This window comes from Schistocerca serialis, chromosome 5 (genome assembly GCF_023864345.2).
Source record: "Schistocerca serialis cubense isolate TAMUIC-IGC-003099 chromosome 5, iqSchSeri2.2, whole genome shotgun sequence".
Taxonomy (NCBI): domain Eukaryota; kingdom Metazoa; phylum Arthropoda; class Insecta; order Orthoptera; family Acrididae; genus Schistocerca; species Schistocerca serialis.
Window position 1 is genome coordinate 232779376 of NC_064642.1, and position 23592 is coordinate 232802967.

The window sequence follows — 23592 nt, forward strand, 5'->3', positions numbered from 1 at the left end:
GTTGTAGCCTATCCCTGATGTTATTCAATGTGCACATAAAGCAAGCTGTAGAGGGAACTATGGAGTAATTTGGAATCTTGTAATCTTATGCATGAGATCCATAGCTCTGTCCAAATAAGTCATCCAATAAAATGCTTTTTTAGTGAAATTGGCTTGTGAAGTTTTGCAGATCACCCACAGACTGACAATGTCAGGAATATATGAAATATTCAAGATTTGCCAAATGACACTGTAATTCTGTCAGAGATAGCAATGGACTTGCAAATCAGTTGAACAGAATGACTAGTATCTTGAAAACAGGTTAGAAGATAAACACCAAGAAAAGTAAAACAAGAAAAGAATAGTCATGGTTAGTCACAATAGATCAGGAGAGGCTGAGGGGGAAATAAGGCAGTGAAAGTTGTAGACAAGTTTTGCCATTTGGGCAGCAAAAACACTGATGATGTCAGGAGTAAAAAGGATATATGATGCAGACTGGTAATAGTAAGAAAAGCTTTTATGAAAAACAGAAGCATGTTAATAACAAAAGTGTTAGAAATTGAAAAAAGCTCATAAATAGTACAGACAGAAAGGGAATGTAGTGGTGTAGAAAAATGCCAATGATATGATTGGTAGATCTGATAAATAATGAAAAAGTATTGATTCAAATTAGGGAGAAAATATATTTTGACTGGAAGGTTTGTGTTTGTGTGTGTGTGTGTGTGTGTGTGTGTGTGTGTGTGTGTGTGTACGTATTTGGCAGGGGATGTAAAACTTAAAACTTATAGAGGAAGATTGTGTCTTGGCTACAGTAAGGAGATCGCAGTAGTCATGCAGAAATAAAGAGACTTTATAGGACAGGGTTAGTATCTCCATGAGGGGGATGTAAACATTGAGTATCATTTCCCTCAGCAGTGCAGTCTCCATGGAAATTAAAGTAAACCTGCAGGTGGCATGCCATTCAAACAGCTCAAAAATCCTTATATTCCAAATATTTTTAATCTGCAATTTCTTGTTGAGCAACCAAAAGAGTTACATCACAATCTTTCATACAGGTGCCATTCAGGTGCAAAAATACCATTGTTCTATTTTGAAAAACCAAGTTGATGCCCGTATCTTGGTGATTAATTATGTTGCAAAAAAGTTTTACATTTTAATTAATAAGCCACTAGTCACTAAATTCATCTAAGTGGAGAGAGCTTTCATGGTCCAAAACTTATTTGAAATTAAAAACTTTGGCACCTGTCCCTGTATAAGATACAAGTGATATTCAGAAAGTGGGAAACGTTTTGGCATTAAAAAAAAAAAAACTAAGCACAAGAAATACATTTTACTGTATACATCTGAAAGAGTGACTGACATATTACTTTTCCACGTAGTCGCCAAACACATTGAGGCACTTATCACAGAAGTGGACAAGGTTTGAAATACCTTCGTCATAAAATTCTGCCACCTGGTGCAAGATCGGGGCTGTAGGGCGGATGAGGGAAAATTTCCCATTTGAATGAATTAAGGATTTATTTAGTGCAGTTTGCCATGTGAGGTCGGGCATTGTTGATTCGCTCCAGTAATGAATCACCATGTTTGTGGTAGGCCTCCAGAAACGTCAACATAGCCCCCATTTCCGGTTCTTTATGGGGCGCTGTAAGCATTTTGGGCACCCATCGTGCACAAAATTTGTGGTAGCCTAGCTTTTGAGTGACAATTTGAAACAGCGAAGTCCATGAAACTTGTGGAAAAGAAAGGAAAAGCTCCGTTATTGTGAAGTGACAGTTTTCATGAATTTCACGATTCGTTTCATTAACTTTAGTGACAAAATCGTCAGTCACAATGCTTGGGCGTCCACTCTTCTCTTCATCACAAATGTTGGTTCAGCCATTTTTAAACTGGATGCACCATTTCTGGATGGAAAATTCACTCATTACATTTTCTCCATATACTTCGTCCAGTTCACGACAAATTTCTGTAGGTTTTAGGTTTTTTGCCAACAAAATCTTATCACAGACCTCACCTCACAACTGGTGGGATTTTTGATTGCAGCACATATTTCAAATTCAAATATCGAAAAAACCAGATGTGCAGAAACATTCCTGCTGTCACGGATGGATGCTGACTGAGCTGCCGAGCATGCACATACCAATATATACGTGATTGGCGCGTGCCTGGTGGCATCAGACAGAAACATTCCCTACTTTCTGAATAGCCCTCGTATAACACTATATCTTCTCTTTAGGACTGTTCTTAGAAAAATTGGATATAAACAGTAGTTAGGTTACCTTGCTGTTAATGTATAGTGTGGGAATGTTATTAGAGGTGCTTCGAGTCAGGGCAGTGCCCATATAACATACATAGAAACACTATAAAAGATCCCAAATTGAAAAAAAAAAAAACATAGTTATGATAATCAATATCTACAGTTTATTTTGGATGGCAATACAAAAAAGGTAACAGCAAAAACAGAAAGATATTGATATTGCAAAGCACTTAATGCCAGTTTTCTTGTCTAATATATTCCTATCCTTAGTAATAATGTACAATGATTTATTACACTGTTACTTATTATTCTATTATTTTGTTTGCAAGTGAAGTGAATAAATAATCTGAAGAAGTCACAGAAAATAAGCTTACATATCTGTCATTGTACTTCTATTTTTTATAAGATAATAAATCTTACCTAGCTGCAGTGTTTACCTGACCTGAAGAATGTGAATAATTTGTTATACTGTTCCTAGAAGTATGCATGTGGACATCCATGTCCATTTTGTAACTAAAATTTATCAACCATTTGTGTGACTTGCAGGCAAAAGACTACAAAGTAACACATCAAGTATACTTTGATATATCTCATGGAGATGAAGATCTTGGAAGAATAGTAATTGGGCTCTTTGGAGGCATTGCACCAAAGACAGTAAAAAATTTTGTTACTATTGCCACAAAAGGAGTTGATGGTAAAACGTATGCTGGCTCAGGATTCCACAGAGTGATTAGGAAGTTTATGATTCAAGGTAATTTCTACTAAATGTGATAATTTTATGCTGAAAGTTTGTTTCCTCTCTTGTTTATAGTAATCATTATATTCTTATAATTTTTGACATTGAAGACATACTCATTCCAATAACACAAAGTACTGTTTGGTACATTCTCCACATGTACTCCGCAAGTTATCTTGCAGTATATGGTGGCGTGCACTTTTGATACCATTGTGATTTCACTACTTTCGTGTTCCAGTCACAAAGTGAATGGAGGAAGAACAACAGTCTTTAGCCATTCATATGTGCTAAATTTTTTTGGTAATTTCACAGGTAATATATGAAGGAAGAATTATGCTGCTTGACCCTGTTTGGAACATATGCTCTCAGTATTTCTGTGTAAACCTCTCCATGATGCACATCTCTCTTGTAGCATCTCCCATCGGACTTTAATGAAAATTTTCATGGTGCTAAATCCTGTGACATATGTGCCACACTTCTTTGGAGCTTCTGTATTAATCTGTTCTGGTAAGGCTCCTAAACTGACAACTAATGTACTATACAGGGGTCTCATGACAGTCTTGTAGACAACTCCTCTTGTGGCTGATTTACGTTTCTTTAGGTTTCTTCCAGTGTATCCTAGCAATATCTTCTCCTTCTCCTACAAATAGTTTTATGTGGTCATTCCACTTAAGGTTACTCCAAAAAGCTACTCCCTCATATTCTGTTTACTACAGTGAGGCTTAGTGGTGAAGTGACAGATTGTCGTTCCAGCACTCTGATGTTTAATTTGTGGCATAATTTTTATGTCACACGCTGGTTCAAAGTCCAAATTAATACTGTAGATCCCTGGGTAAATCAGCTCAGAAGACAGTGTAAGGCAATACTGTGGTGTTTGAGCTGAACTCGGTTTGATGACAGCCTTATCTTTTACCTACTGCTGCAGTAATTAATTGGCAGTATTGTAAATGACTAATAATTAGCCTTATTCATTTTTATGCACATTACATTAAATTTATCTGTAAGGATAAACTGCCAGTCCATTAGAAAACTGACTATGGTGTACTGTCTGCTTTTTGATTGTCTTTCTACTGTTATATGTAGCAAACATAAATCTTTTAAGTATAAACAGCTTTATAATCTAGGTGAAACTGTGATTACATACAAACTTCAAGAAAGTACTGGTTAGTAAATTGCAAGCAAATTTTATGAAGGAACTCTAAATGTTTTAATACAAATATAGAAAAATATAAAACTATATTGATGGTATTCAATAGGAAGATCAAGTCCACAATTTTTTTTTTTTGCTATTTAAACACTGCAAAATTTTACTACAGGACAGGAAGAGGTTGTTTTCTCAATGTGAGTGGGTTAACATTAGTCATAATGTGTTTCTAGTATACTTTACAGAAGCTCCCTGCAGCATCTGATCCTGTCTGTTGATGTATAACTAGACTTGCTCCACATGTTTGAAGGCTCTCCTTCATGGTGGCTTTATTGAACATACTATATGATGGAATGAATGATCAACAATGTATATCTATTATATCTTGATGAATTTTGATATTCTGATATTTATGAACAATTAAAATCTATTATTCCTAACTGTAAAAGTGATTTAAATTTATACATCAATTTTCAAGATAAGATAGTGGAACTGATAGTAGTTCCAGCTTGAACTCACAAAATAGGCAGTGTATGATTTAGTCTGTCAGAATGTGAAGGAAGCTATGCCAACCAGATCGGAGAATACAACAAATGATAAAATGCAACCGGCCGGTGTGGCCGGGCGATTCTAGGCACTTCTGTCTGGAACCATGCGACCGCTACGGTCACAGGTTTGAATCCTGCCTCAGGCATGGATGTGTGTTAGTTAGGTTTAAGTAGTTCTAAGTTCTAGGGGACTGATGACCTTAGATGTTAAGTCCGATAGTGCTCAGAGCCATTTGATAAAATGCAACAAAGAAGATTCAAGCCCCTAAGAGATTTTCCTAACATTGTTAAAGGAAGGGCTGTTGGCAATTCATAAAATAGGCACTGAAGTCAAGAACTATGTATACAGTATTTCATATAATTAATATTCCTTTCTGTTGTGTATAAAACATAGCAGAATTTCATGTTCCTCTTTCCTCCCTGAGGAAAGAGGAGAAAGCTGGAAAAGTTTACGAAAGGAGAGCCACTCAGACCGTGGGTTGTGAGGGATCCATCTACTGTGAGGAGGAGGGGGGACAAAATCAAGGGGAAGATGTTGGAGAGAGAGAGAGAGAGAGAAAGAGTAGGAGGACAAAAGTAGTACACTGTTACTTTTCTGCTTATTGAATTATTTTTGGCATTTCTGAAGTGTTCATTGTTATTATTTAATATACTGCAATCTCCAAATAATAAAATATTTTGTACACTTTATCTTCTCATTGAATACTCTCAACAAAGTTTTGTATTTTGCTCTCTTTATATCAATATCATTAAAATTTCCTCATAGATTTATTTGCAATTCATTGGTTAGCATTTTGTTGTACTTAGAATGTAATCACAAATTATGTACATAATGTAAAGCCAGAAAGCTGTACATGTTTCAGTTTTCTACAACTAATGGAAAAGAGACCACCCAAACACTAGCAATATAATGCAGCCAGTTCCTGCACATAGCTATAATGAAGCTGATACTGAAAAAAATGAGTAGGAAACAAAGAGTTGTTATTTAGTAAAATAAAGGACGTGCCACCTCTTTCACAATGGTATTCCAATGCCCACTCATCATATAAAATTTCCTGGTGCATCCTTATACCATACCTAATCTCAATCCCTTGCCACATAGGTTATATCCATGTGAAAGTCACAGATGCAAGACCTGTTATGTGCATCCCCACAGCATATCCCAATTATGTCCCACCACAGGCATATCCTATCATATCAGAGGCAGGGCCATCTGTGGAAGCAGTCATGTCATATGGTAGCTTTGCTCCATCCTCTGCACCGTCTTTTATGTGAGAATGACCACTCGTATGAATGGCCCCCACCAAGCTGTGGCCAAGAGGAGAGGTGGTCAATCAGTGAAAGAACAGGCAGCCATGCACAGCATGCTCGATTTAATAGCTGCCACCTGGATCCTTCCCACAATGAATTACATAGATGGGAACTGTCCTAAAAATACAGCCTTTGATCTCCCCATCCTCCTAGCCTTGATCTCTGATGACCTGTATCCTGAACTCTGTGCTTGTCACTTCATAAGGGAGAGTATGGTGGTGCAATGTTCCTACACAGTCTTTTTTATTTGCATATCAGCTGCGCAACACCTTTCAACTAAAGGGTGAATGGTTACCATTATTTCTTACATTATTTGCATTTCCTGATTTTCAGCAGACAGTCCTCTTAAACACACACACACACACACACACACACACACACACACACACACACACACACACACACACACAATGGTGTGGCCTGTCATATTTGGAGGATTGTGGGGATTATAAGCATTGTTTTTAAAGTACGAGTAGCAGTTTTGGCTATGTAAATCTTCATTAAATAATGTAGGCTGTCTGTTATTGATAATGTAGTGTAGAGAAGCTAGTTGTCATGCTGCTCTCTGTGGAAAGAATTGTTTTGACTGATCCTGAAAGCCTTAGGATTTTCCCTCATGATTGGACCTGCGAAACTTGGTATTTGAATGAATGAGGTATGTTGTTCAAATATTTATTTGAGACACTTATCCATTACTGTTGATCATTAATGAGGAGAGAAACTTTTATTTTTATTGATACACAAAAACGCAAATGTATGGAGGAAAAAAGAGCATGATAAGCCCACTCAAACATAAAAATCACAGCCAGTGTGAAACAACAATTTTCTGTATAAGTTTTGTCAGTTTGAATGATTGGCAGTAAATAATAAACAGCAAGCCTCAACCAACAAAGCTCTGCTCTTGACAATGATTCATGTCCTCCCAATCACAGAGACAAAAGTAGTGGATTCAGAAAACAATGAGGACATTTTTCCCTGGCTGATAGCTACATTTTTTGAGAAGAGGACCCACCAGTGTGTAATGCTTGAAAATTAGCCCTGCTTACACATCATATTTTAACTATGTGTATTTTATATGCTTATAAGAGAGCAGCCATAAGATATGTTGAGCATTTACCACCAGTTTTATCTGATGATGAGATGTATGTTGCAGAAGTTTTAAAACATTTTGGTCACTCAGGCCCCCCTTCTAAGCTGTTGAGAGAGAGAGAGAGAGAGAGAGAGAGAGAGAGAGAGAGAGAGAGAGAGAGAGACAGAGAGAGACAGACAGAGAGAGAGAGAGAAGGTAGAGGCATTACTTTATAATGCTGTTTTATTTTTCATCTGTTTCTTTAATTATGAATATTATAAATTACTTTTTAACATGGTTTAACATGCCTTGAAGCATATATAACACAAAAATTTATAATGAGACTAGTTAATGTGTTTTAGGCAGGTATCCATTGAACATTGTAACATGAAGACTGCTGGTGAATGATGACTGTTCATTTAGTGCCCTAAGATTAGATTAGATTAGATATACATTTTGTTCTACAGATCCATAACAAGGAGATCTTAAAGGCTGTAGAACATACCACCATCACCACCATCACATTATTGCAAATACATACAAGTACAAATAAAATATTTGCAGAGGATTTACTCAGTTTGAAACACTATTTCCATTGTAGAGAACTATGACACTAATGTCTTTAATGTCAGTACAAAAATTGTCTTTCCAGGTGGTGACATAGTAAACCATGATGGTACTGGATCAACAAGTATTTATGGAAAATATTTTGATGATGAAGGCTTTGAGTTGACACACAGTGGGCCAGGATTTATTAGTATGGCTAATGCAGGTAAGTACTCTCACTAATCAGCACTGTCTTCTTTTTCTTTTGCCTTTGTCCAACATTGGTGCAGAGTCAGCATGGTTAGTATGGATTTGGCACGGTTAACTTAAGGGGTGACTGGATGCCCTTCCTGTCACCACCCTGTTACCACCAAGGATGGAATATGTGTACCCCAACTGTCTGCATGGAGAGTTATTCATGTGGAAGTGAGCAAAAGTTTTTGAAATGATTACGAATCATGTAACTGAAGTGGAACTTGGGCACCAGCCTGGTATTCACCTAGTGAGATGTGGGAATCTGCCTACAAACCACATCCAGTCTGGCAGCACACCGATCCTTGTCATTAATCTGCCAAGCAGATTAGGTCTGCAGCCAGTGCATTTCCTCATCCCAGAAGCAGCACCTTAACATTCATGGCTATCCAGCAGGTACCGATCAGTCTTTCTTTCTCTCAGTGAGACTTCGTATTCAAAGTTCCTAAGTGTGCAGATGGATAATAAATAGAGGGGGCACCAGTACATGAATAAGTTAACTTAAAAGTTCAGTTCTGCCTACTTTGTGCTTAGAAATCTTTCTCATTGAGTTGACCTCTGGACTGGCAGATTGTTAGCACACTTTCCCTCAATACTTTCCTATGGCACAATCTTCTGAGGTAATGCAGTTAAGGTCAAAAAACATCTGTTCTACTGAGGCATGCAGTAAGATTATAGTATGAAGTTGATAATGGAACATATTGCAAAAACCTTTTTTGGGACCTAGGGATTCTTAAATTTTTGTAACAGTTCATGTACCACCTAACGATATTTGTGGTTCATAACGAGAGTGAATTTAGATTAACTGTAAAATCACAATCTCAATACCGGAGTAAAATGTCGTTTCCCTATGGATTATGCATCCCTCTCTAGGATTAAAACTGGAGTTTTACAGTCTGTTGCAAAAGTCTATAGCAGTTCAGTGACAGGTATCAGGCAGGATGCTGAAAATCCCCAGATATCTGAAACAAAGTACGAGAAACCTTTGGTGTTATTCTTCCTACCATTTAAATCTTTGTATTTTGACAATTATTCATGAATGTCCTTTGCCTACCGATATTTCTCTTTTCACAAAAAATAATCAAAAGCCATACATACAAATGGAGAAAGGTGACAGAAAAGTCTGTAAAAGATTATGTACAGCAAGCTCCCAGCTGTCCAGGTTTTGCAGACCCAATGCTGCACAGGTACCTGAACAATATGAATAATACACAACATACACATATTCAAAAGAAACTTATATTTACTGTATTTACAAAACATGCTGTGTGTCACATTTGAAAGCCCAGTGCATAACTTACACATTACTTGCCAGAAACAATGTGTTGGAAATTATCAACCTTTAAGCCTTAAGGAAAGGGTTAGGCAAACATATAGACAGGAAATCAGTCGCAGACTTGTTGCAAGTTCAGAGGCCCTGCATTGACCTGAAGATGAAATGGAACAAAATGGAAAAATATTTCAGGGGTGTTTGACAGTCGCATCCTGGATCATATTCATCATGAGTCACATGTATAATAGTCTGTTCTAAACTAAAATACTCATTCTGCTTATAACAGAACACTTCACACTTATTTAATTCTTTCAAAATTTGCCATACTGTTCATATATAAGCTTTACTCAGATGATCAGGAACTTGCTACGTATAGTTGGCCATAAAACAATAATATTCATAACAACGGGCTGCTCATGACTTTTAGTATGACCCTTACAGAAGCTCAACTAATTATCTTATTTTGTCACTTCCTCAGGTAAAAATACAAATGGTTGTCAATTCTTCATAACAACTGTTCCAACACCCTGGCTTGATGGACATCACACCATATTTGGCAAAGTGAGTTACTGACATCATTCTGAAATTTGTGACACCTTGGTATGTGAAACAAGAAGCAGAATATATAAAAATAATAATTGTTTTCTTCTTTCAGGTTGTCACTGGTCAAAATGTTGTTCACATGATAGAACATGTTCCTACTGATTCGAATGACCGTCCACTGAAGCCAGTTACAATCAAAGAATCAGGCACCATAGACACACCTGAGCCATTTACTATTACTGATGATCCTTATGAGTAATTATAAATATCAGCATTCCTACACACTGCATAGATGGTTGATACCACCTGTAGAAATTGATCTTTAGATGTGCATTGAATGTTATAATGCTATATTTCTGTATCTGAGTGGCTGTGAACTATATTGCAGATTGTGTGTTAGTTCAGGATGCAGTGTGATTTCCATGTATAACTGCTTCGGTATATATCTACATGCAGTATCAAAACTCCTTGCACAAACTAGTCACCAAATAGCTGCATGTTGTTCTGCATGTTTCCAAGGCTTGTAAGCAACTGTGATGTCATTTTTAATAATTGTTCCTACACTTTTAAATTTCTAGAATTCCATGGTATAAGTATTGTTCGTTTCTTATAGTTGTCTAAAATTCTTTTCTGGTTCTACATTCGTCTTCTGTAAATTTGTGAGACAATGAATCATTTGCAACATTCATTTGTTACATATTTCAGTAATTAATAATTTATAAGCATATATCTAAAAAATATAATACTTAAAAACAGTAGAAATGATCCTCATACAAATTTTCCTACATTCCTCTTTCTTCGCTTCTGAACCTCTAAATTGCATACACAAAATACGCAATGTTTTGGTTTGCAAAAGTTGCTTTAACTGTGAATGTGGACACAAACTAGTGAGTTTCAACTGAACAAATGAAAAACAAAATGTGCCAGGCATACATTTACTAGTTTCCACACATGCACACATATAAAATCATTTCTGGCTTTTTAGGTAATGATTTACACACATAAACATTATTTAATGTCAAACTTTATTTAATGCAAGTCTATGATTTCTTTTGCATGCTGCAGTCTCTGGGCATGGATCAAAGCATCTGCAGTGCCTCTGTTCTTCTCGTTTTCTGTTCTGTCTTTTTTCCACTGGATGATAAAAAAACTGAACGTTTAAATATTTAGGAAACATAGGTTGCAAAAAAAGTTAGGAGCATGTTTTGTAGAGCTCTGCATACAAAAGCAAATAGTTTTTCACTTTCACTTTCATGGAAACAAGTGATAATAATCATGGCAAGATGTTTGGAACAGTATGATTGGATTGCTCTTGTTTTATAATAGTTTTTGAAGGAAGATTTATTTCTTTTACAGATGTATTCTAAGCTGTTGTATTTTTTATTTGTGCAATAACTTTCATAATATACTCTTTTCTTTCTTGGGAAAACTTTGCATCTAAAAACCATCTTGAAGATAATTTCTTACAGGCTTGTAAATTATTCACAATCTGTTCAGATGAACATGCTTCCTTAAAGTAGTGTATTGTTTATTTTTAAACAGTACCAACAATATAATTGAATGATGTTTTCATGTATAATCACTAGCTCTGAAAATTAAGGAAGTTGTTACTAACAAACTGCTATGTGTTGAGAAGCAGATGCTCAGAAGGAAAAAGACTGCAATTTTTCAGTGAAACAGGGCAGAGAAAGCTAATTTAATTTTTCATTTATCCAATTCATTTTACATTTGCTTATTAATATGGTTCTAAGACATTTTCTGAATATGAGCCCAAGGAAATTCCAAAGAGAGGAAGAAAAGTAAGAGTGAAGCTTATATAAATATTCAGACTGTGACTTAGATGCCTGTACAAAACAAATAACAGGCACATAAAAGTAAAAGCATACAGCAGAATAATTATTTCCACACTTAGTAATTTCTGTAGAATCAGATTCATCAGTGACAAATTTTTATGAAAAGCAAGGATAGAGTTTTTGATAGTTAAAAGTTTTCTCAAGACTTTTTGTGATTAAGAACATCCTTCAGTTTTAATTTGATGCATTGTGACACAAACCTATATAAAAGATTTTTGTAGCAATCAGAGCTTTAAACTATGATTTAATAATGTGTTTATAACACACAAAATTAAAATATTTTTCCTTTGCAATTAGGTATGTAAGTGAAAATGTGATATTTAGTTCTATTTATCTCCAGTTCCACCAGAAATTCCATTCCACCAGTCTTCCAGTAAGTTAACAAACCCTCTTAGGATATGAGTTTTTATACTATTTCTACAACATGTAAATGTATATATTAAAATGATTTGCATTAAAGTAATGCACAATTTGATGACAAGAAAATTTGTGATTGTTCCTGTTCCCATAATGTCATACTTAAACAAAATTAAGCCTTCAACCTACATTTTTACTTGTTTAAAATATAGTTTAAAGCCATAAGTATTCTACAAATTGACCAACAGTGATTTCTGCTAGTTGTGTATCACAAACTAGTTGTTTGGAGACAGAGAGAGAGAGAAAGAGAGAGAATTCATAACCCTACATTTTCAATAAATTTGCATTCTAGGGTGTGTTGAATGAGTAGAAACCTCAATATTTAATCTCATAGAACATTACATCCTGGCAGAAGCACAATGCTAGATGGCTAACTTACATTTGAGCCTTGGGAGGTAAATTACAGTTAACGTCAGTGTTCACATTAATCCCCATACAATCGAAAAGTGTTTAACATCAATGTTGCTATTAGACAGATTTTTAACTGTCCCAGTACATAAACAGCTAATAGTTTTTTGTGTTCAGTTATATAAATGCTAATGTATATAGTAATAATGTAATTCCATAATTATCAATGTGAGTAGATTATCAATGTGAGTAGATTATCATCACTTGAAATTGGTTGTTAGTCTGTTTTACAGAAGTAGCCTTCCATGGCTGGATCTGTCATTTATCACTCGAGTCATTCCATACTTCTGAAGACTCTCCTTCATGATGAGATTTATGGAATACGATGTGTGAATGAATGAACTTGTCACATTAGTGCCCATGATGTGGCTGTGTCATCATACATGTAGGTTCTGGCCTCGTCAGACATTTGATGGAGAAATTACATTAACAAAGGAAAATTCAGTCAAGAAAACTAACAAATGTGAGACAGAGTCCCTGGCTAGTTGTTACCTTTTGGTGGCAAAATGTGTAGTACTGCTGATACATGCACATAAAAGTAACAATGATGATATTATTCTAGCTTTAAGATCTGTTAGCTCTTCTCTTGGGTAGAAGAGAAAGATAGAATGGGATCTGAGTGACCTGTCTTTCCTTTTTAATCTCTCCAACTCAACCCCATTCACCTCCCTGAGGAAGGAACTAATAGTTTTGAAAGCTTCGATAATTTCATTGCTTCTACCTTTATGTGTGTGTCTCTCTGAAGTACAAAATATTTCACCTCCTGAAGGTTAGCTTTAGTCAGCAATACTGCCTCATCTCTACTAAATTACATCAACACTATGCAGTGTCCAAAAAAAATACATCCATAAATATTTGTAATCTATAGGGCATTTGTATTTTTGCACATCTCATCAAGAACCATCACTGACATCTAAAGAAAAGTATGCTATAGATTAAATTTCTTCATCCATCCAGCCACCCACTTTGTTTTGTAAATCCCATTCTGAAGGAGAATCTTTAGGGATGTGGAAGGAATTGGGGGATGTGTTAAAAAATTGAACCAGCTGTTCGAACTGCATTAATAATTAACTACTCTTTAACTGCTTTAAACTTTTTGTGGTTATTCTAGCTAAATTTAACAGACAAAAATTAATATCAAGAGTTCTATTTTGGAACAAGTCCATCTCTGATAACACTGGCATGTCATCATCGCTGCAATGGTCATCACATTATTGTATGTAACAGAGGGACATTTTGTTGAGTCCTGTTTTGGCCTCTATGCTAGTAATGGTTGCATCAGGGTTTTATGTTCAAAGAGAAAAACTATGGCTCAAAACTACCTCACAAGTGATTCTATTCTATATATTACAAGCTATACCTTGACATACATCACATTTAGTAGGGTGGAAAGTTTTCAAAGAAATTTTCTCATTTACCATCTGACAACCCACTTACTACTAAATATTTCAGACATACCATAGCCGTGGGACCACTGAACGAGAAACGTATCTAATTTAATCTTATTTCTTGCCTTACAAGTTATCGGCTGGACACACAGTACTATAACAGAAATAATTATTTCCACAATTAAAAAACTGTGTACAAAGCAGAAGGCTAAGAACAAGAAGAGCATTAGCATACTAACAAGTGAAGCAACCCAGCTTAAACTGGTGGAACTGAATAAAAATTATTTTAAAATAAAGAGATGAGAAGTAAAGATTACAGAAGCCCAGGTCACTAAAGAAACAATACTGTGTAACAGGTAATTATGATCGGCAGACTTGTAACAGTCATAAATGAGATATCATTTGACAAAATGCTAAACATTTGCTAGAAACAATGATTGTTAACTCATGTAATTCTTAGAAAGCCTTGTTTCCAAAAAGAGACATTGCTGTGTTGTATGTTCTTACTTTGTCCTACATCGAAGTGCAACTGAAGAGTTTCAGTGAAGTGATGAAAACACAGCAGAAAGGAACTGTTTGCGGAAAGGATTCGGATAATGTGATTACTGTGACTTTTAATGTAAAAAAGAAAATACTTCCCTGATGTTGCAGAATTCAGTTAAAATCATAAAATATAGCTTTTGGCATTGGGATACTGCAAGATTAGAGTCTAACATTCTGTTGACAGTCAAGCCATTAGAGATGGGTACTACTGCAGAATGGATGCATAAAAACAAAATTATGCTGTCCGTGACTAGTGTGCATAATGTGCCATTTTGTTACCAATTGAATGACAAATCACCCATTTTGTATTTCTAAAAAGGATCATTCTTTGATAGACACATAGAAATAAACAACAAGTTTCCCCCACACCCACCTTTCCTCCTCTGACAAGGTCAGTCACTCTTAAACTGGCTTCTGAGTGACTTGGCACACACTCTCATCCCTCTACCATCCTAAACACCCTCAACTACTTTATCTTACCTACATTTCAGACTGAACACGTGGTCACAACTATTAGGAATACTACCTTTATTTACATTCAGGTGAATTTATCTGCTGTACTGGGAGTTTCACCTCCGATAGGTAAGTAATGGTTTGCTTATATGTCTCACATTAAATCACTCTACAACATTGTTCAGGGTTTAACAGAAATGTACAGCCAAATATTTGGGATACTTTCCACATGTTGTTGTTGTTGTTGTTGTTGTGGTCTTCAGTCCAGAGACTGGTTTGATGCAGCTCTCCATGCTACTCTATCCTGTGCAACCTTCTTCATCTCCCAGTACCTACTGCAACCTACATCCTTCTGAATCTGCTTAGTGTATTCATCTCTTGGTCTCCCTCTATGATTTTTACCCTCCACACTGCCCTCTAATACTAAATTGGTGATCTCTTGATGCCTCAGAACATGTTCTACCAACCGATCCCTTCTTCTTGTCAAGTTGTGCCACAAATTTCTCTTCTCCCCAGTTCTGTCAATACCTCCTCATTAGTTATGTGATCTACCCATCTAATCTTCAGCATTCACCTGTAGAACCACATTTTGAAAGCTTCTAGTCTCTTCTTGTCCAAACTATTTATCTTCCATGTTTCACTTCCATACATGGCTACACTCTATACAAATACTTTCAGAAACGACTTCCTGACACTTAAATTTACACTCGATGTTAACAAATTTCTCTTCTTCAGAAACGCTTTCCTTGCCATTGCCAGTCTACATTTTATATCCTTTCTACTGCTCCCCAAATAGCAAAACTCCTTTACTACTTTAAATGTCTCATTTCCTAATCTAATTCCCTCAGCATTGCCCGATTTAATTCGACAACATTCCATTATCCTCGTTTTGCTTTTGTTGATGTTCATCTTACATCCTCCTTTCAAGACACTGTCCATTCCGTTCAACTGCTCTTCCAGGTCCTTTGCTGTCTCTGACAGAATTACAATGTCATCGGCGAACCTTAAAGTCTTTATTTCTTCTCCATGGATTTTAATACCTACTCCAAATTTTTCTTTTGTTTCCTTTACTGCTCGCTCAACATACAGATTGAATAACACTGGGGATAGGCTACAACCCTGTCTCACTCCCTTCCCAATATATATAGAAAAATAAAATATGTTCATGGGCAAATGGGTCCAGAAACACTTAATTGCTATTTTGGAACTCATTTCCTACAACTTTTCACAGCAAATTCTTACATGAAATGTTCAAAATGCCATCCTGGCTACACATGGTTAAATTGTAACTCTTAGATTCACTGCCAGTGCTTTGTCTTCCATTTGATGAAATCTAATACTGTCATGCAACACATGCCATTACCTTACTTACGTGTAGCAATGACTTTTTAAGTGATCTTCATGGATCTGGTCAGCATGTAACTGTAATATTTGCCTTAGATACATGTATTTATTTATTTATTTTCATTGAATCTGTAGACAACATACATTAGCACTGACTTTTAAAAAGATCATTACAAACCTTGCAAATACATAACAGTTTACTGGTATGCATCATAGACTTGGTTTCTTGCAATTAAAGTGTACGCAAATGCAGAGTTAGCAATGACTACTTGGTGTATGGATTATCATGTGCTCCTTGCTGTGCCACACAATGTTTACGTAACAAAGAGAGTCTTGGAAACAAGGTACTCCAGAGAGAATGTTTGAAACAATTGATTGTCAGTTTAAGAAGTGTGGAATAGTTAAATCTGTTACTTGGAAATAGACGGGTCTACGGGGAGGAGGGCAACACAAATGGAGGAGGCAATTCCTCGTGCAACTGATGACAATCCTATAACAATGTCAGTGTAAGGTAAATGTGGCAGCAAGTAATGTTACTACAGGACTATATGGTGAGTGTTACATGATAGCTTAATACATCCATACCATTTATAGGGTGTGCAGGCAATATCAGCAACTGATTTTTCTCCACAGGTACAGTTTGAGGAATGGTTTATTCAGAAATGTGTCAACCCTTATTTTATGCAGCTGTGCGGTTTATTGATGAGATTTTTGTTAAATGTGGTCAGATTACAAACTGTGTGTGTCACCACTCAAGGGCTGATGTGAATCCCCTTGCAGCTGTTAAATCAAGTCATCAGCAAAGACTCTCTGTCAATGTTTGGCCCATCATTGTTGGTGACTATATTTTACGGTCCCATATTCTTCCAGCCATGAAGTTGCACTGCTCCATTAAGGAATAGTCTATTTCTGCTAGAAGGAGTGCTACAGATATGTACTTCATGCAAAATGGATCTGCTCCTTGTTTCAGTGTTAATACTCATTACTTTCTGAATATCCAATTCTGTGACAGAGGGCTAGAAAGCGGTGAACCGATTGCCTTACCTCGATATCCCTTGGGCCTAAATCCATAGACTTTTATTTGTCAGTGTACTTGAAAGCTCTAGTGCATCAGAACAGGTATGTCTTCATGCCCATATTGTTGAAAGCTGTGAAACCATGCACAATACTCCTGGGATACATCAGTGGAGATGGCGTTCAATGTGATGATGGGTTGATCCATACATCAATGCTAAGAGAGTCCATTTTGAACATGTAAGAAAGAGTTTTCTGTGGTAGACCCTATACTGGTTTGTTCTTTATACTTGCCATGTTATTAACAGACTGCATCAGTGAGTATCCTCTAATAGGAGCCTCACAGAAATGTCAACTCCAAGCATGCTTTGGCATGGCCATTGGTCAAAAAATGTTTATGGGCTATTGGTAATGACTAGTCAGTCAAAATCATACAGCCATTAAAAATGCATGCGAGTATTGTTGGAAATAAACTTAATACCTGATTTGCTCTGCTCTGGTGTGTCTGCCATAATTAATGCACTATAGAGAGTAGTAAAAAATGAGTTCCGACATGGAAATAAAGTCTCTCCAGATGCATGCCCATATTACATATTGTTCTTCTTCGTGTCAAAAATGTGTCCTGCAAGGCTGACAGTACTTTTTTGTTACATCTTATATGTCCCCATATGGTTGTTTCTATTATATCTACATCCATATTCTGCAACCCACTGTGAAATGATTTGGCATGAGTTACTTCACATTGTGTGAGCTATTTGGTCTTCTTCCCATTCAATTCATGTATGGAGTGAGGGAAGAACAATTGCTTAAATGTCTCTGCTTGTGCTGTGGTTAATCTAAGCTTGTCCTTCCAGTCCTTATGACAGCAGTACATAGGGGATTGTAGGACATTCCTATGTTCATTACTTAAAGCTGGTTCTTGAAACTTTCACCAGGCTTTACGGGGGTACTTTGTGTCTATCTTTAAGTGTCTGCCATTTCAGTTTCTTCAGCATCTCTGTGACACTACCCAGTGGGTCAAACAAATCTGTGGCCATTTATGCTGCCCATCACTGTATACATTCAGTATCCCTCATTAATCTTATTTGGCACAGGTCCCACACACTTGAGCAATATTCTAGGATGCACCGCACAAGTGTTTTGTAAGCAATCTGCTTTGCAACCTGATGCATTTCCTTAGTATTTTACCAATGAATTGAAGTCTGCCATCTGTTTTATCAATGACTAAACATATGTGATTGTTCCATTTCATATCCCTATAAATTGCTACTCTCAGGTTTTTTATATGAGTGAACAGATATCAGTTCTCTCTGATATTTTAATCATTGGATTCTAGGTGTTTTAATTTTGTGCACTATACCGTTTTATATTTCTGAAAATTTAAAGCAAATTGGCAATCTTTGTACCACTTTGAAATCATAACAAGACAGAATAGTATACAGTTACTCTCACAGTTATGTAACAAATACATAAAACACTGTATTAATTCACTCATCATGTTTTGTAGGTTCCACAGTTAACAAGAACCTTTAGGAATATCAGACAAGTCATAAATACATCAATAACATGAAGCACCTGTTAAAAACAGCATTAATAATTTACCACCTTAAATGTTTGTGCTTACTCAAGCTAATTTATCAGAACAAAATTGACAGGAAAGACACAACTCTGAAAAAGAACTTTATGCTTCTTAAGTTATTTTAAATAGCTGCTGTTCTTCTTCTATTAGACTGTTGCTGAGCTTAGTATCACCATGAGCACATTAACATTTATCATGAAACAATACTTCTGTGTACACAATAAGAGACTTCTACTTACTGTACTGCAGCAGACATACAGATAGATAAAAGGTGACAGAAACACTAGTTTTCAGAACCAAATGAAGAGGTGTGAAGAGAATGTGTAGGGCAGGATGAGAAGAATTCCTACAATGAAAAAAACCAGGAAATGACTAAATTAGGATAAAAATATCTTGGCTGTGAACTCTTTTGTGTCTTTATTTTTGCCAAATACATCTTCCTCTTTGGTGTAAGTGTATCGGAACAGATATAAATAGGAAGCTCTTCACTCTCTGCTGTCCTGTGTCTATGTCTTAATCTTCGGCTAATGTTGTAATTATTATTATTATTAGTATTATTAATGCAGCATACCAAACCACCTCCCTCATCTGTCTTCCTTGCAAATTTTCTTTCGTAGTCTCTTCATTGCAGGCAATTTCTGTTCAATATAAATCGTCAGCAAACACTGCATTTTTTAAAATTCTTTTTAAAGTCACTGCACCTACTGTTTACGTACCCTCATTCTGAGGTTAGTTTCATGTCTGTGAAACAGTCTATTAATTAGACCCTCAGCTCTCTGTTATGAAGGTAAGACTCTGCCCATGCAAGAAAGTTGTCATTATATCATAGATCACTAATTCAGACAATTCTGGAAAGAGTGACATGTCTGTAATCAGAGGTGGTTTCATATGTACAGTTTTGTAGATGTATGCTACTACATAATATTTAAGACTGTCAGACAATATGCTTAGTCACCTAATCATTACAAATATTAACTTACAGGTAACCCTATAAAGTAAGGACAATATTTCAATATTCTACTTGAAACATCATCATGACCAGCAGAATTACTACTTTTTTGTGACCTGATTAATTTTCTAGTTGTCTTGGGGACTATGCTTTCAAAACTAATTTTTGTTAGCAGCACATGCCATGCGTACAAGCAAATCTAACGCATCTGTATTTGGTCATCTTTAATGAGTGCAATATTTGCTGCCACTGTCAGGAAAATAATTTAAAAGTGTCAGCATTCTGCAAGAACTTTTTCTGGGGCTCCTTTTCATAGGATCATTAATTTTGTTAGTTTCTTATTTTAAAATGTTCCAAATAGCTTTTGCCTTATTCTTGGAGTATAATACAGGGTGTCTCAAACCTTTCGGGTCAAATTGAAATAGGTGGCAGTGAGATTACATCTGATTATATTGAGATAGCGAAGCAATGGTCAGAAATGTATATTTATTGTGCTATAGACATACACAGCGTACACTTCATAACAACAATGTAGCTCATAATAATCATTCAAAGTGATGGCTGCCAGTCTTAATGCATGTTATCACAATGGCTCATGGAGTTCTGCCACACTGTCACAAACATCCCGGGTGTGTGTTGTATGTTGGAACAGCCAGCAGGTAATAAACAGCGTACAACCCTGACCACCAGATATACTGTTCCCACTTACTCATAGTGCAAGTATCATGTAATGATCACATGATCACACCAACAAATTAGCCTGTGCCACACACACACTACCATCCACAGTGTCCATTGCACAAGACAGCTTGTGATGTGATGTGTCCTTGGTGATCGGTGTTACTGTGTACAGAGCATAATGCATAGTCAAAAATGGACATGCATTTAATGTACAGTGCAGCATGATGTAGTGCCCTTAAAGCAACATGAATGTACAGAGGATGCATTCCCAACTGGCATCATCCTATCTGAAAGAATTTTACCTCTGTGGATGCCACCTTATGAGAGTCAGGTTTGTTCATGCCACAGCGAGCTGGCCAAGGTTCCCGCCAAAGACATGTACGGACACCAGACTTTGAGGAGATGGTGTTGGATCACATGTCTGACAATGCAGCAATAACCAACTGTCAGCTTGCCTGTAAAACGCACACTTTGAAGGGTGTAGCGTGGAGACTACTGGTGAAACCTGTGTGAGCAGTGAGACCATTGGATTTTGACCCATGTTCACTTCTCTCAATGGATTATCCCCCACAGTACTGTAGCACCAAACTTCATACAGTCTTTATAGTTTACAGATGAGGCCTCATTCACTCCTGATGTTTTCAGCAGCCACAACAGTAATGTCTGGAATGAGAACAATCCCCATGCCATCCACATCAGTGGTCACCAGCAATGATTCTCGGTCAACATAGAGGCAAACATTGTCCAAGATCACGTAATAGGGCCTTATTTGCTGCCTCCCCGTTTAACTGGTCCACGTTATCTGGCATTCCTGTGAGAGGAGCCGCCACAGTTTTTGACGACTGTACCCCTCGGATGTGATTTCAACATGATGGTGCACCAGACCACTTCAGTGTTAATGACCAAGAGCACCTGAGTGTCCACATAACCCCATCACATCATTGGATTGAAAGAGGAGGTCCTGTCCCATGGCTAGTATGATTGCCAGATCTCATGCCTCTGGACTTTTCCCTCTGGGGTTTCATCAAGATGTTGGTGTATGAAATCCCCCTAGAAACAGATGAAGACCTGCTTGCTAGGGTCCAACCTGCCTGTCTCCTATTATAACAGGCAACAGGGATCTTTGGTAGAGTGTGGCATAACTCCATGTGCTGTTGCCAGGCATACATTGAGACTGGTGGTTGTCACTTTGAACAAGAGATGCACTCTTGTTATGTGGTGTACGCTATGTAATCCATAACACATTTCCAACAATTGGTTGCCTACCTCAATATAACTGGTGTAGACCCACTATTAGTTGTTTCAATTTGACCAAACAGGTTTCAGACTCCATTTGGTCGTTTGAGCATAGTGCATGACTTTTGCTTATTTTAACAGCAGATTTGAGTATTTGACAATACTTATGCTAATGGAGCTTAAGCTCTGAATTAGTTAGAGCTCTCTCTTCCTGACAAAAGATACTTTAATCTCAGGTTATCCATCCACCCTTACTTCTATTAAACTGTACCCATATTTGTTTTACATGAAGATAAGACTCAACATGCTGCAGAAATATGTTTAACAAAGAGCTAAATTTACCATCAACACTCAATGCTTTACAAACTTCTCCCCAGCATTCTTCCCATAATTTCTCTCTAAACACACTGATTGAGCCATTACTTATGATTATGTCGTACAATACTTTTTTGCTATGGTCTGTACTTAAGTTATCAGTACATTTTATTGTCAACATTTGATGTCATGGCCAGGTAAAACACTGGCACTGGTATTATGAATATTTTAGAACTGTTGGCTGAATAATCTTGGCTCATTAAATGCAAGGAAGTGGTCAAGACTGCCAAGGGAAATAGATGAAATGAGTAAGAATACAGTTCTGTTGGAAGACTGTGAATTATAGTACTTACCTGCCATACTCCCGACTCTGGCACAAGAAAAACTGTAGGCATCATTTCTTCACATTTGAGGATTGCCGGGGGGAGTTATTAGGGACTAGTCAAATGTTCCACAGACACTATCATATTGCTTTAGAAGTCTGCATTGACTACTTATTTCCGCTCTACGATTCCTCTAGATTATGGAAGGAGTTGTAGATGAGAAACAGTTTTAATGCACGTTTGAAAACACTTTGTCAGTCACACATTTTATTTCCATCAACTTATTGGTCCACAGCTCGTGGCCTAGTGGATAGCGTTGCTTTCTCTGGACCACGGGGTCCTGGGTTCGATTCTCGGCCGGGTTGGGGATTTTCTCTGCCCAGGGACTGGGTGTTTGTGTTGTCCTCATTATTTCATCATCATCATCATTGTCATTTGTGACAATGGCTAGAGTGGATTGTGTAAAAATTGGACTGTGTAAAAATTGGGACTTTGTACAGGTGCAGTTGAGTGCCCAAGAAACCGACCATCATCATCATCTACTTACTGGAAAATAATGTTATCATCATCTACTTACTGGAAAATAATGTTACCATCATTACTCATTACTACAGATGTCAGTGGCTTCTAAAGGAGTTCACAATGCAGCCACAAAATTCTCTGAGCATTTGCCTGATAGCCCACAATGTCTGAAAAGTAGCAAAGCAAATGTAAGTCTAATCTGAAATCATTTCTTCTGGGCAATTCCTTCTATTCTACAACTGTATCTATACTTTGCAAATCACTATGAGCTGCAATGCAAAGAATAGTTTCCATTGTACCACATATTAGGAGCACTCCCCATTTCATTTACACATGGACCGCAGGAGCCTACTGCATAAAGCCTCTGTACCGAGCGGGGTGGCGCAGTGGTTAGACACTGGACTCGCATTCGGGAGGACGACGGTTCAATCCCGCGTCCGGCCATCCTGATTTAGGTTTTCCGTGATTTCCCTAAAATCACTCCAGGCAAATGCCGGGATGGTTCCTCTGAAAGGGCACGGCCGACTTCCTTCCCAATCCTTCCCTAATCCGATGAGACTGATGACCATGCTGTCTGGTTTCCTTCCCCAAACCAACCAACCAACCATAAAGCCTCTGTGTTCATTGTTATTAATCCAATCTTGTCTATGCAAACTCTGCAAAAGCAGAATATTGGGGTTTGTACTACATTCCTACATTCTTCATTTAATACTGGTTTCTGAAACTTTGTAAATTGGCAACCACGGGGTGGCTGGTGCCTATCTTCAAGTGTCTGCTAGCTGTTTTTCTGACCTTCTGTAATTCTCTTCTGTAGATCAAACAAACCTGAACATATTCATGACTTTCCAATATCTCTGTTATTCTCACACTGAAACTGATTGTTGACAACAAATTTAATCAGCGAATAAATAT

The 23592-nt window shown here is 37.0% G+C and overlaps 1 protein-coding gene across 2 annotated transcripts in view; it reads left to right on the plus strand.

The window, feature by feature from the left end:
• The window catches only part of LOC126481333 (peptidyl-prolyl cis-trans isomerase B-like), a 424329-nt gene that overhangs the window by 43233 nt on the left and 357504 nt on the right, over positions 1-23592 (plus strand). Inside the window, exons 2-5 of one of the 2 annotated variants that reach the window (XM_050105006.1) lie at positions 2780-2984; positions 7694-7813; positions 9591-9673; positions 9768-11994. In XM_050105006.1, coding sequence (XP_049960963.1) covers positions 2780-2984; positions 7694-7813; positions 9591-9673; positions 9768-9914 — 555 coding nt within the window. In that variant the 3' untranslated portion in view covers positions 9915-11994. Of the gene's footprint in view, positions 1-2779; positions 2985-7693; positions 7814-9590; positions 9674-9767; positions 11995-23592 lie in introns of those variants that run through there. The other variant, XM_050105007.1, reaches the window with a different exon arrangement.